We start from the raw sequence: 13084 nt of genomic DNA, 5'->3' as shown, positions 1-13084 counted from the left end.
GTTTCAATGTTCAATTATAATGTTTATATCTACGGAGAGTTAATTATTAAATAATTTCAAGTCTTTTTCTTCTTTAGTAGGTATTGTGGTCTTAGTTGTTCCATTGCACCTTTCTTTTACGAGTTTTTTTTCCTTCTCTTTTTCTTTAGAATTAGTTTTTTTCGCATCCTTCATTATTTTGACTCAGTACCTTTTGCTTGAAAAAATAATTTTTATACTTGTCCTATATTTCTTTTGACTTTACTTCTTCTTGCTCAGAGCTTTTTTCATGAATGACTGCTTAAGCACTCATCTTTCTCTTTTTTTTTTCACACAATCTTTTTCTTTAAAATAATTTACCTTTACATCACTTTCCTGACTGGGTTCACTATCATCCTGCTCCAGAAAGAAATCCCTCTTATTCCTCTACATATGTTTTTACTTAGACTTATTCACTTGTGTTAGCCTTAAATCAACTCTATAATAAAAAGCTTTTTTTTCTTTATTTTCAGAAAGCCTCCGAGAATATTTCAGTAAATACGGAGACATTTCAGAAGTAATGGTAATGAAAGACCCCGCAACACGTCGCTCCAGGTAAGTTATAGACTTAAAGCTTTAAACTAGCAAGACAATAAAAAAAAACGAAACACGCCAAATAAACTATCTTAACACCATAAGCGATCGCTCGCTTCAGGACAAAGAAAAACCGTCTCCTTAAACTTATTAAGTGGCGGAAACAAATCTCCGAATCCCGATTTTCTTCCAAGAACATTTTGTACAAAGGCTTACGGAGCACATTACTCTAATCCTGCAAGTTAAATGGCCTTACTTACACAAAATTGAGTGTACCTAATTCAAATTAATTAGTCAAAAGAAACCCTAATACAGTGTTCCAAGTTTAGCGGTTTTGGTCCTTCGAAAAGTTTGTCAGGTTCAGTTAGTTTGTTTGACGTGTTCGCCTCCCTATTTTACTACCCTCCTTTTTAACCTCCCTCCGTCCCTCCCCCGTTAACCCAAGACCGTTTGTTGTCTTGGGAAGAGTTATGATGGTTTTTGTATTTAGGGTTGTGCCTCTCAGTTTATATTTTATAAAAAAAACAATAATATAGTTTCATTAATAATAAGTATTTTTAAATAAGTTGGGAAACCTAATAATCTGATCAAGCCAGGGATTTTCCCAATAATTGATCATGAAAATAATAATCTTATTAAAATTTCTGTAGTAGTATTTAAATTTAAGTTAATGAGCAACAAATAGTCCTTACTTCCAAATATGATGTTATGGTCTAAAAGAAGCTTGTCAGAGGAATCTAGTAAACCTTTCCAGAAAATTTGGAATACAAAATGATCTGGAAAGGTGGAGTGATTTGGAAGTCCAGTCAAGTTAACCTGAATCCATTCAAAGTTTGTTATATTTCTCAATTTGTTTGTTTTTTATCCGGTAGTTTAATGATTATGTTTAAGAAAATTTACCTAAAACTAATAATTTTTCTATACTGACATTTTTAGTTATCTGTATGCAATAACAAATGACATCTTGCTGCAAAAATTATTCCTACATCAAATAAGAAAAGTATTTGCTGTTAAAAACACAATGTATATGTTCTTTAAATTTGGGTCAATGAGCAACAAATAGTCTTTAGTCCCAAATATGATTTGTGAACCAACAAGTAAATAGCTAATTCCACTAACATGTGAATAGTTAATACTGGTCTAAAGGAACATGTGAAAGGATGGTAATTGACTTTTCCAGGAATTTTTGAGTACAAAATAATCCAAGAACCTAAGCAACACATCATATATTATTATCGTTTTATATCGTTTTATATTTTCTGCAAAATTATTTTTTTTCCTTAACACAACCCTTACCCCCCCACCCGCCCCAAACATATACCCAGTAAAAAACTCTTTTAAAATATCACCGTTTTTCGTCCATAATATCCAATCTAATGGCACTATTTTTGTATTAAATAATTATTAATATACACATATATAATTATATAAAATTTAAGTAAACAAACTGTGTTATTAGATTAGATAATACCGACAAAATCAGCTATTATTCCTGGGAATTATTGTGGAAAAAAATGATTTTTGAAAACAATTTCTTACTGAAAAGTTATGTGGGGTGGGTGGGGGGTTATGGTTAATGAAAAACGTTTTTTTTTTGCAAAAAATAATTGCCTCAGAAAAAATTGCTTGCAAGGCATATCCCTATTAAAATTGCAGTAGTTATGCCATTTTTATTACAAATAAGTAGATTTTCATTCAAATTTTTAAAAAAATTAAGTTCTTTTTGGTTCTAGATAACTTTATATTATCTAGGTTAAATTAAAACTATTGGTTTATTTATAAACCGGTTATGTTTCAGGTATATTTATTAAACTGTAGAATATACGTATATCACATACGAGTCAGTTTATACAAGGAAAAACATTTTGGCATTTAAATTAATTGACAAGGGATTTACGTAGCTAGTCTTTACCACAGCTCAAATATGTGATAAAATGATCTCGATATCTAGATTAGTAATCTAATGGACATTTCCAGAAGAATTGGAATACAAAAAATTCTGGAAAGACAAGTAAACTATTTTGAATTTTTAAAATGCATTTCCAAACTTATACAGTAGCCTTCCAAATTGCATCTTTAAAAGTGAGACCTTCATTTCGCTCGCTAATAGATGTTTCGAGATCACTTGTATTCCAAATTATCTAAAAAAGCTCCGACATACTTCTTTCAGGCCAAGACTGGTTCACGGTTTAAATTCATATTTTCTCCTTAAGTATGCTTAAGTGAAAATATGTTTTTTTTATTTAAATCGATAAAAAAAAGTGTTTTCGTTTAAATAAACCACTCGAACAATACCAGCTGCAGCTGCAGCAGCAGTTCTCTGGCTTCCGAACGAAAACGTTTGTTTTTTCCACACCCCGGCTTGAAATCCACATCATTACCGCCATCGCTAACGAGAAGATTATTTACCTGAGGTTCGGTGCTCAATTCAGGTTCAATCTATCGCAAAAATATGCGAAATAATGAGCTCCTTTTCTACGGCGCAAATGCATTATTCATTCCTCATTTTATTTTCACGTATAAGTGGTTCTTTTCTCTGTAGTCTCGCACGTATATGGAGATTTCTTAATAACATCGGTCTAGGAGCTACCGTCTACCTAGTTTATTTGCCATACAAGAGCCTGACAAAAAACTTATATATTTAAAAAGGTCTTAGACAATAAAATATGTGCCGAGATTTAAGGAAAGCGTGAGAGGGAAATCTGGAAATGCTGCAATAGGTGTGAGGACCAATAAGAGTAATTGAGAAGAAGAAAAGGAATCTAAGAAGAGAGCGTTAGGGTTATAAGTATTTTATGTTATATGTAATAGGGAATGGAGAGTCATGTATTGAAAGTTTATGCAAGCATTAATTTAAAATCATAAATATGTACATTTAGAACAGTTTGAGGGTAATATTATATACTTATCTCTCTTTTCCTAATAAAGGTGAAGATGAAGTGTGTGATACAACGTTTAGAAGATCATAAAAGGAACTCTGTTAATCTCATAAATACACTTTTGTGTCTTTACAAAAAAACGTCGATGATGTGAGAAAAGTGGTCATGAAAAAAAGTTTCAAAAATAAAACACAAAAAAATATTCTTTCAATTTTTGGAGGTTTTTGATATTCGCAGGAAAGATTTTAATTTTTTTAAACACTTACGTCTTTTTAAAATATATAATCATAAAATAAAAATAAAATGTTTGTTATACCCGGTTAAGTTATGCTTATCATGATTTTATGATGATGAATAATAATCAATCAAAGAATAATAGTCAAAAGTACAAGATAAAAAAATTAAAATAAAAAATATTAAAGTAAAACAGAACATTCCTGGAAGGTCTTCTAATAATTTAAAATTATTTAATAATTCTAATTGCTTGAAATCTGAAAGTACCAAGGAATATCTGAGCTAAAAAAATCATAGGGAATAAAATAGCAACAGCAGGAACCTGGATTTCCATTAGGCATACGAATTCTTGAAAAAATTATGCTTTTTATAATCATAAAAAACCAAGGATCAAAAATAGAGAAGCCAGGAAGTTTTTTGCAAATTAAGGCATATTACCTAAAAAAGTACGAGTGTCTAAAGTCTAAAAAAAGTGTTTTTCTGTTTTACTGGTGACTTTTTTTCTACCTTTCTAAAGCACATACTACTGTCTCTTGTCACTTTAAAATAGACTCTTAATAAAACCCATATAAGTAAAAAAACTGTTTAGTTTTTGCATAACCTTTTAGGACACGATTGTCACTTTTTTAATATTAAAAAAAAATCCTAATATCATGCGGTTGTATTGCGAGGGCTACATTTAACTAGTCGCATAAATTTTAACCCACCATATATGAAAAAAGGTAGTGCGGCCATTAAAGGCCCTTCTAAATTTGTACGTTATTCGAGATTAATTTCCTGGAAATGAAAATGTAAATTTCGAGCATTTTGTTTAGTTTTTGTTAATAAAATCATTAAAATTTATTGTCTCGTTTTAAGCCGTTAGCCAAACAAACAGGACTTAATTTAAATAGCGAGTAAATTTACTAAATTTAATTTTATGCCGGCGTATGGTTACGAATATTAACGTTTATTCGCATGTAACTGTTTATCAAACGTAACACTAGGAGCGCTGACGCGATAAATATAAATTTCGATATTTTAAATTTAATACTGATACCCAGAGCCGTATTTTTTGTAATGATTTCACACTGGCATATTTTACGTGCTTTTACGTTGTTAGTTTACAATAAAAAAATTCTTTTTATTAAAAATTAATTAGTAGGTCTTTTTTAATATTTAAAAATATTTGATTTTAAGGATATTAATATTAGTGAAAATCGAACTAAATCATAGGCATTACATCATAATAGTATCTTGTATGTATTTATATTAATTAGTAAGAATTTTCGATGAGTTAACCAACTCAGATATGATTAAAAAAAAATATATATAATCAAAAAAAATTAAAGATCAAATACATTTTCTTTATAATTTAAATTAGTATGGCAAATAGCATTTCTAGGCCACGCATTTTACTCCCTTTAAAAATTATATAGTTGAATGTGTGACACATTCACATATAATTTAAATATTATTATGTAAGAACAACCTTATATACATTATTTCCTTATCCATTTAAATTAATTATTTTTCTTATTATTATATATTAATATAAACTTAATATATATTCACAATAAGTTAAAAATTTCTAGTTAATATGAATTATTGGTAGTTATTAGAAGAACTTACTAACATCGTACTAACATACTATAGTCTATAAAAATAAATAATTGAAATTCAAGGAGGAATATTTATTTTGTTAAGGTCTTAACTAATTATTAATTCAAAAACAATCGGTGACACTTAAATACACAATTTTTCAAATATGGTTTTACAAACTTATGCATAACTTAAATTAACACCTCTATTAAAGGCTTGAAATATATAGTATTTGGTGACTTAAATTATTTATTATGGACTCATTTTTCTAGTAAAAGGGTAACAGAACATTTTTTTTTGTGTTTAAATAATTATGTTATGTTTATATTGTATATGTAAAGAACAACTATGTTTCTATATTAGGCACCGTATATTTTCTCTTATTCTGAAATTTAAAATCTGCAACATGTATGTAATTTATATAAATTTATTAATTTTTCATAATTTGCGTTAATTTTTTATGGTACGGAGGTTGCAAAATCTTTAAAACGGTCCTTTAGTTATCATTATTGAAGTTTAAAAAAAATTTAATTTTGAGTTTTCATACTTCAAGATATTTATCACAATAGTGCTTAAAACATTGATTTAAAGAAAAGAACATAAAGGATAACTAGGCATAACTTAAATGGATATGGTATAAGAGTAGGTTTAAAAATGTCACCTATAAAGCACTGTATGCTCTCTTTCTGTTAAAACAAACCTTTGAAATTTCTCTTAATTTAATAATATTTATATCAGGCTAACTATAACTGCAACAATTTTTCATTATCATTTTTCTTAATACAAGTTATTTATGAAAATTTTTCTTAAAATATTTATTTAAAAGAAAAACTAATATTTATATTGGGACAATTCGAAAATAAATTAATAAATAGGTAAGGAACAAATAAATATTTACAATTAGGCATAACTTAAGTGGACATGGTATACCAACATCTGTAATTTTAGCAGCATTTTTATATCAAAGAAAATACTAAATATATGGTATGTAAAGAGCATAACCATTATGTATTAAACATAACCATTATATTATTAAACATAAACATTATATTATATCCGGCTAAAAATTTGTGCCTGAAGAAAAAAAACAAAAAATAGTAAAAAACTCTGATTGATTAATCAGCTGAAATCAGTAACATGATTATTAGAAAACTATTTATGACCAAAATTAAAATCCTAAAAATTAAATTTTTTAAAGATCTCTGAATGTTATTTTCATTTTTCTTTCCAATTCTAACGTTTGTATTTTTGTAAATGAAAATCAGTACAATAAATATGGTTTTTAGTTTACCAGGTCATGCATTTTACTCTTGAAGATTGTGTAATTATATATACACATATAACTTCATTGCAAATATTTAAAAACTTATCTATTGATTATAATAAGGTTTCTTTTAACTCAATAATAATAATTATTAAAAGAACATACTGTAGACTATATTTATTAAACATCATTGTAAAATAATTTTATTCTTAAAGATTTATTTAACTGTTAATATAAATGTTAATAAATAAACGCCTTATTTTAAATGTGTCATAATGCAATCGTATGCATAAATTAAATGGATATATGTAAAGAACAACTATGTATTATATTTGTATATAAAGCATCATATGTTTGCTCCTTAATTTAAAAAATCTTTATGAGATTTTTTATGCTTTCTTAAACCTAAAACACTAAATTTAATTAATACTAAATTAAAGTTAAAAACATATGGCTGGAAAAAAAATTAAGAAGGGTTTATATTTAAAACGACTATTCAAATTAAAATTAAATATCGGGTATATTAACAGGAATATTCTCGTAAAGCAAGAATGATAATAAAAGAAACAATATTCTAAATATATATATTTTTTAATAAAGGAAATTAATCAAAATAGTGCCCTAAACATTTCTAAAAAAAAATACCAAAAATTATACAAAAAAATAAAAATTAAAAACTCTCGAGGATGTAGCTTTATAAACAAAAAAAAACTTAAAATTATATGAACATAACTTGAAATCTATTCTTTTCTGTAAATTTTATTTGCTATTTATTGACGTGATTTTTATTAAGTTATTTCTTGTCTCTAATGAATAAAGCATTGTTAAGCTGCTTTGGCCTCAAGACTATTGTACAACTATAAATAGTTAAATGCAAAAAACCATTAAACCAAATTCATTTTTAATAGGCACAGAACTAGGGCATCATTTTATATTTCATGTGAAAATTCCATAAACTGCTAGTCTCTAGAATTCTATTCTTATGTTATGTATAGAAAACTAATTACTGTGAAGTAATTATTTTTTAGAAAAGCGAGTGTAATAGCCATTTAAGTTATGCTCAAAAACATGAATAAAAAGATTTGCATGTCTCTCTTCTATTTATCTTTTAATATTAATAGTGCTTGAAATTATTTTTTTGTGTTTTACAGCGTATAATACAAAGCAAGAAAAATAAAAGTCATTAAGCTAAAACCGGGATTTTGCAAAAAAATTCCGTAATATTAAGGAATTTTAAAGTAAAAGGTTCATAAGAAAATGGCGCCGGTAGAGATGACAAACGTTACTAAATCATCATTAATCTCGCATATTTTTGCCCGAAAATAAGGTTAGTCTCTTGAACGGGGGATTTGGAGCCTTTTTTCGGAAACTGTGCCCTACTCTTTCATATTAATTTACCTATAATTAAAAAAAAGTCGATTCTTTGGTCTATTGTTCAAGTAAAGTCCACTATTATTCTTCCTAAATTACTATAAAATATAGCGGTCCTTTCTCGTCACTTATTAGAAAAACAAGGGAGAATCCCCCAAAGAAAAATTCCGCAGAAAGGCCCTAATGAGTTTTCACACTATTATAACAAAGTTCCTTAAAAGTTAAACAAGTTAAGGCATCTCCATTAATTAGGACCGTGCGTCTTTGGCCCCTTTCTTTGGTTTCTGCAGAAACTTCCACGTCCAAGAAAAATTAGGATCTTTGGCTTGCTTGTTGGAAATTAAGTTAATTTCGGGGCGGCAACTTAATGGCGCACTAAATTCCCTCTGTGATTTGTAAAATATGCCTTTTTTTTTAATTACGTTTTGCATTTAAGTGGGCACTTAGATATTTTTATGGTTTAAATTATTTCGAGAAAAAAAAGGAAAGGGTTTTGCTTTTGTATCCTTAAATTGTCGACGTTAATGTACGGTTAGAAATGTGTGTGTATATAATTTATCTAAGAAAACTGTTTTTACTGGGTAATAAAGAATAAATTTCTTTCATTTGTCCATATTTTTTTCTTTAGTATTAACTAAAAAAAACCTTCTTTTTAATAAGATATTGAAGTGATTAATAGTTATAACAGCAAAATATTTTTTTACTAAAAATGTGCCAAAGGTTTTTTTCAAATTTTGATTTTATTCGCTTTAACAGGAAAATTTAAAAATTGAATTGCTTCATGTTTTCTTCAAAAAAAAAAAATAATATTTATATTTTTCTTTAATTTAACAGAAAAATAAAAACCAAATGCTTAAGTAATTTATTTTATGATTTTTTTTCCATGACATTTTATATTGATCCTATTATATATTTTTCAGAAAAAACTCATACATAAAATTGAAACAAAAAAATTACATTTCTTATAGGAAAATTTTAAATCTTAACTAAGATTGATTTCTTTTAATTGTACATTTTACAGATTAATAAACATATATTTAACAATAATAATATATGAGGTAGTAACCATTCATTGTTTTTTAAAATGAAAAAAAAAATTTTCCACCATCACTATACTATTAAGTACTTATAAAATTTAATGGTGCTTCCTTCTAATTTCCCACCAGTAGCAGCGCATTCAACGCCAACATTTGTGATTGCCAAACAGTAATTTCGCACGTGCACCAAACAAAACAAAACAACGAAAAAAAAACAACTAAAAAAAAAAGAAGCCAAACATGGTTTAAAAGCGCTGCAAACGACAACGATTGCAGTTCATTTAATTGCCGGACCTAATTCGTTCGAATTTGTGCGTTTATCAAGCCTTTTAAAAGTATTATCCCATACCGGTCCCGTTTTTAATTATCTGTGTGCCGCTGACACTATATATTTTAAAGGGGAATTTATACCTACCGAAATATATCTCGATTTATATGGAGCCAGGCATTTATATCGGCTTAATAAAAACGTTTTAATCTCATCAATCCGATGTTTTAATTTGGAATTACGAATGAATGCAAAATATCCTTGCTTTGCAGCAAACAATCAGTTGAGAAGAAAAATGTGTATTAAAAATCATTTGGGAAATATGTTTTTAGTAGAAAAATTTTTTACTTCCTAAATTTAGGGCATAACTTAAATGGCTATGGCACTCGTTCTTTATGAAAATAATTAACGGATTTTCTTTAATTTATTTGTTTACTTTATTATGAGTAGCTTTAAAAGGTCAGCTTTTTGTACTATTTTCTGCTTTTTTTTAAATAATTTTTAGGTCCTATTTTTATCAATATCTTGTAATAAACAACATTTTATTTCTAGATATTTTCTCGTAACTCATTTTTTTACATGGCATTTTATGCTTAATTATTCATTGGTTTTGTGGGTTTTAAACGTTCGTTCTTAAATTTGAGATACCTTTAAGGATTAAAAGCTATTTGTATACTGTTTAAATTAGATAATAAATGGTAAAACATTTTTGTTGTTTCTCTGAAAAAAAATTTTTTTTAGTTATATTATTATCTTAAGTCTTTTTTTTTTTAATGAAAGTTTCTGCATGTTTAAATATTTATAATAATAAAGTTTAATGAGCAGAAAAAGTACTACATATCTAAATATAGATGTATATGGATATTTTAAATATAAACAATTTAATTTATTAAAGAACTTTTTTTTAAAAAGCTGTACACTTGCAGTGTCATTACAATACCAAAAAATTAGTTAGCAGCTAATGTAAGTGTAAGTAGTCTAAATATATATGGAAGCAGAAATTGATTGAGTTAATAATTTGGATTTACGTCATTGGATTACAAATATCACTTTTAATAATTAAAATTTAAAAAATCGCAGAATTTTCTTTTTACTAGCAAATATAAAAATACAAAACGGATTAAACTTTTTTCCAGAATTGTTGTAACACAAAACATTGTGTACAAATTTATACATATTAATCACTTGAAAATATATTTTGAGCAGAGGAAGTTCTGATCTAACACAATCCAATTTATTTTAATTATTAAATCTAAGGCATAACTTACATGGCTATGGCAATAATATTTTTAAAATTAAAATTATAACTATTTCAATTAGTATCTTGTAAAGTATTTGGAATCAATAAGGAGAATATTTATAAAAATAAAGGATAAACATTTATTATCAATAGATAAATGCTCAATTTTTTAGCTATTAGTTAAAAATTACCTTCTTTGTTTTAAGGCAACTATAAAGTAGGTAAGGGTAAAAAAAATAATATTTAGACGTACAAAACTAACGTAAACAAATAATACCATAATTATAACCTATAGGTTCAAAACACCTAGAGTATGAATAAAAAATTCCTTGCAAGTGCCATACCCACTTAAATTATACTTAAAACTACAAAAAAACTGAATATCAAAATCATTGAACCTTAATACATTATGTTTTTTATTATTTATCAAAATGGCCTAACTCAATAGTAAATTTTATGCTTTAGTTCCCAATAAACATCAAAGAAAATTAATTAATTTTTACCTAAATTATTCGTATGAAAATATGAATCATATCCATTAAAATTATGCTTAAAAATGTGCTCTAATTATCCTAAGTCATTAGTACACGTCCAGTTTAAAAAATCCTTACATTATAATAAAGTTTAATTAGAACTTACTCCACATAAAGAGTATAATTATAAAAATTTGGTTAATCCTAGATTAAACGTATAATTTATGCGTGGCAATAGTAGAAGCATAATCCTCGATGTAATCTCAGTTATAGGTTTAGAATTGCTTAACGGTTGATCCTATCTCGATACAATAATGCCATGGCAAATGAAAGGGCAATATCCGTGTGTGAGTATATACATGATTTAGAGATCTATTTGGCACCTATATATTATGCAATACGATTCTCAGTTATTACCAACATATTTATTTTATAGGCACGTATAGCCCTTTAATTATACATAAGCCGTCCTATATTGATTTATAAAGTGCAAATCTATGTTTATACTCTAACTGAATTAAAGTAGGTTTAAAATGTAGCATAGTTCGATTTTTTTTGGAAAAAAACAAACCTGTCACAAGTATTATAAGCCTTCGAATCCGGTCGACGTTGTGATAAATGCGCTTTCAAACTAAAAATCACAATCGATTTTGTATAATTTTTTTTGCTGACCGGGAAGGGCCATACGTCTCTTTCATCCGCTTTAAAACAAACACGAACCGAAATATTTTTTGGGCGTGTTTATTAATTTTCGAATTAGACAGGAGCCTGAAACGGGAACGCCAAATGAAATCGTTTAGCAAATTAAAACGGAAAACATCGCAAATCATCTAGTTGCTGCGACGCGAACACTCTTCCGTTTTACACCCAGTTTTAATCAGTCTCATTTACCAGTCAGATGTAGAATTTATTGATTAAAACAGTTGTTTTGGGCATGTTATTATGTTTATTTTTTGAATTATGGACTGTTCAGTAAAGTTGCTCTCTAAACAATATTGTTGTTCACCATTGTTATTATTTTAAAAAGACCAATTAGATGGTTTTTGTAGAAAAAAAACAAAAAAAAAATTAAGGGTTAAAGATCTAACTGGTCAAACTTTATGGCAGTTTTAGGCATAACTTAAATGGCTATGGTACTTGTCTCTATAGGAACATTTTTTTAATTTCGTTTAAACTTTTCATATTTCCTTGAAGGTTAATTGGAAGTTGGCACTTTAAATTTAAATTTTAATAATTGCGTAATTTTCTTTTTAGTACCAAATATACACATTGATGTGCAACAGCCTCAAATTTTATACAAAATATTTTTGCTTTGCATCAATCGAAAATATATTCTTAGCAGAGCAAGATTTTATGTAACTCAATCCAACTCTGACATTTTATTTGTTAAATTTAAGGCATAACTTAAATAGCCATGCAACTCATTTTCTTAAATTGTTAGTACTTTAAAGATCTAACTGGTCAAACTTTATGATAGTTTTAGGCATAACTTAATTGGATATGGCACTTGTCTCATTAAGAACATTATTTTAATTTCGTTTAAATTATTCATACTTTCTTGGAGGTTAATTGGACGTTGGAGTATACTAGTGATTTAAATCTTGTACAGGTTTTCATAGAGAAAAATCTAATAGAGTAAGAATTAATCGAGGCATGCAAACATTTTTTGTATCTTTGAGCATAATTATATTAAATAGTAGTTAGAGCCTAAAGTGTACAATTAAAAAAGTTCTATAAGATGATTCTAACTTTTAAGAAACAAATAAAAAACCTGTTTACTTTTACAATAAAATATATAAAAATTGTCATCATTATTGTCCCTTAACTTAGTAGTTGATTTTAGGATTTTTCCATATATTTATCGTTAATTTTTGACAAATAAAGTAATTTGAATAGTTGTGAAATCTCAACTATCATTTCAAGGACTAAATAAAAATAATTTTTAATTAATGCATGGTTTTCACCATTTTTGGCTAAACTAATGATAGTCTCAGGAAATTTTATTGGATAAACACGATTTACTGTATTAAAATGATTTCTTACATAATAAAATAAATCGTGTAATTGTTTTGTCAAACAATTGAAATAATACAAACTGAAGTTGCTTTATAAATATTATATTATGAGTCTCGAAACTTATTTGCGCAAAATTGTTTGAGCGCTTCTTACCCCCTTCTTACCCAAC

At 27.1% G+C, this 13084-nt stretch overlaps 1 protein-coding gene across 3 annotated transcripts in view; it reads left to right on the top strand.

Moving 5' to 3' along the window:
• The window catches only part of LOC126742520 (RNA-binding protein Musashi homolog Rbp6), a 660776-nt gene that overhangs the window by 178485 nt on the left and 469207 nt on the right, over positions 1–13084 (top strand). For all 3 annotated transcript variants that reach the window (XM_050449167.1, XM_050449168.1, XM_050449169.1), the window contains exon 3: positions 492–573. In XM_050449167.1, coding sequence (XP_050305124.1) covers positions 492–573 — 82 coding nt within the window. The remainder of the gene's footprint in view (positions 1–491; positions 574–13084) is intronic.

Source organism: Anthonomus grandis, chromosome 11 (genome assembly GCF_022605725.1).
Source record: "Anthonomus grandis grandis chromosome 11, icAntGran1.3, whole genome shotgun sequence".
Classification (NCBI taxonomy): Eukaryota; Metazoa; Arthropoda; class Insecta; order Coleoptera; family Curculionidae; genus Anthonomus; species Anthonomus grandis.
This window is presented reverse-complemented; position numbering and strand designations above follow the sequence as displayed.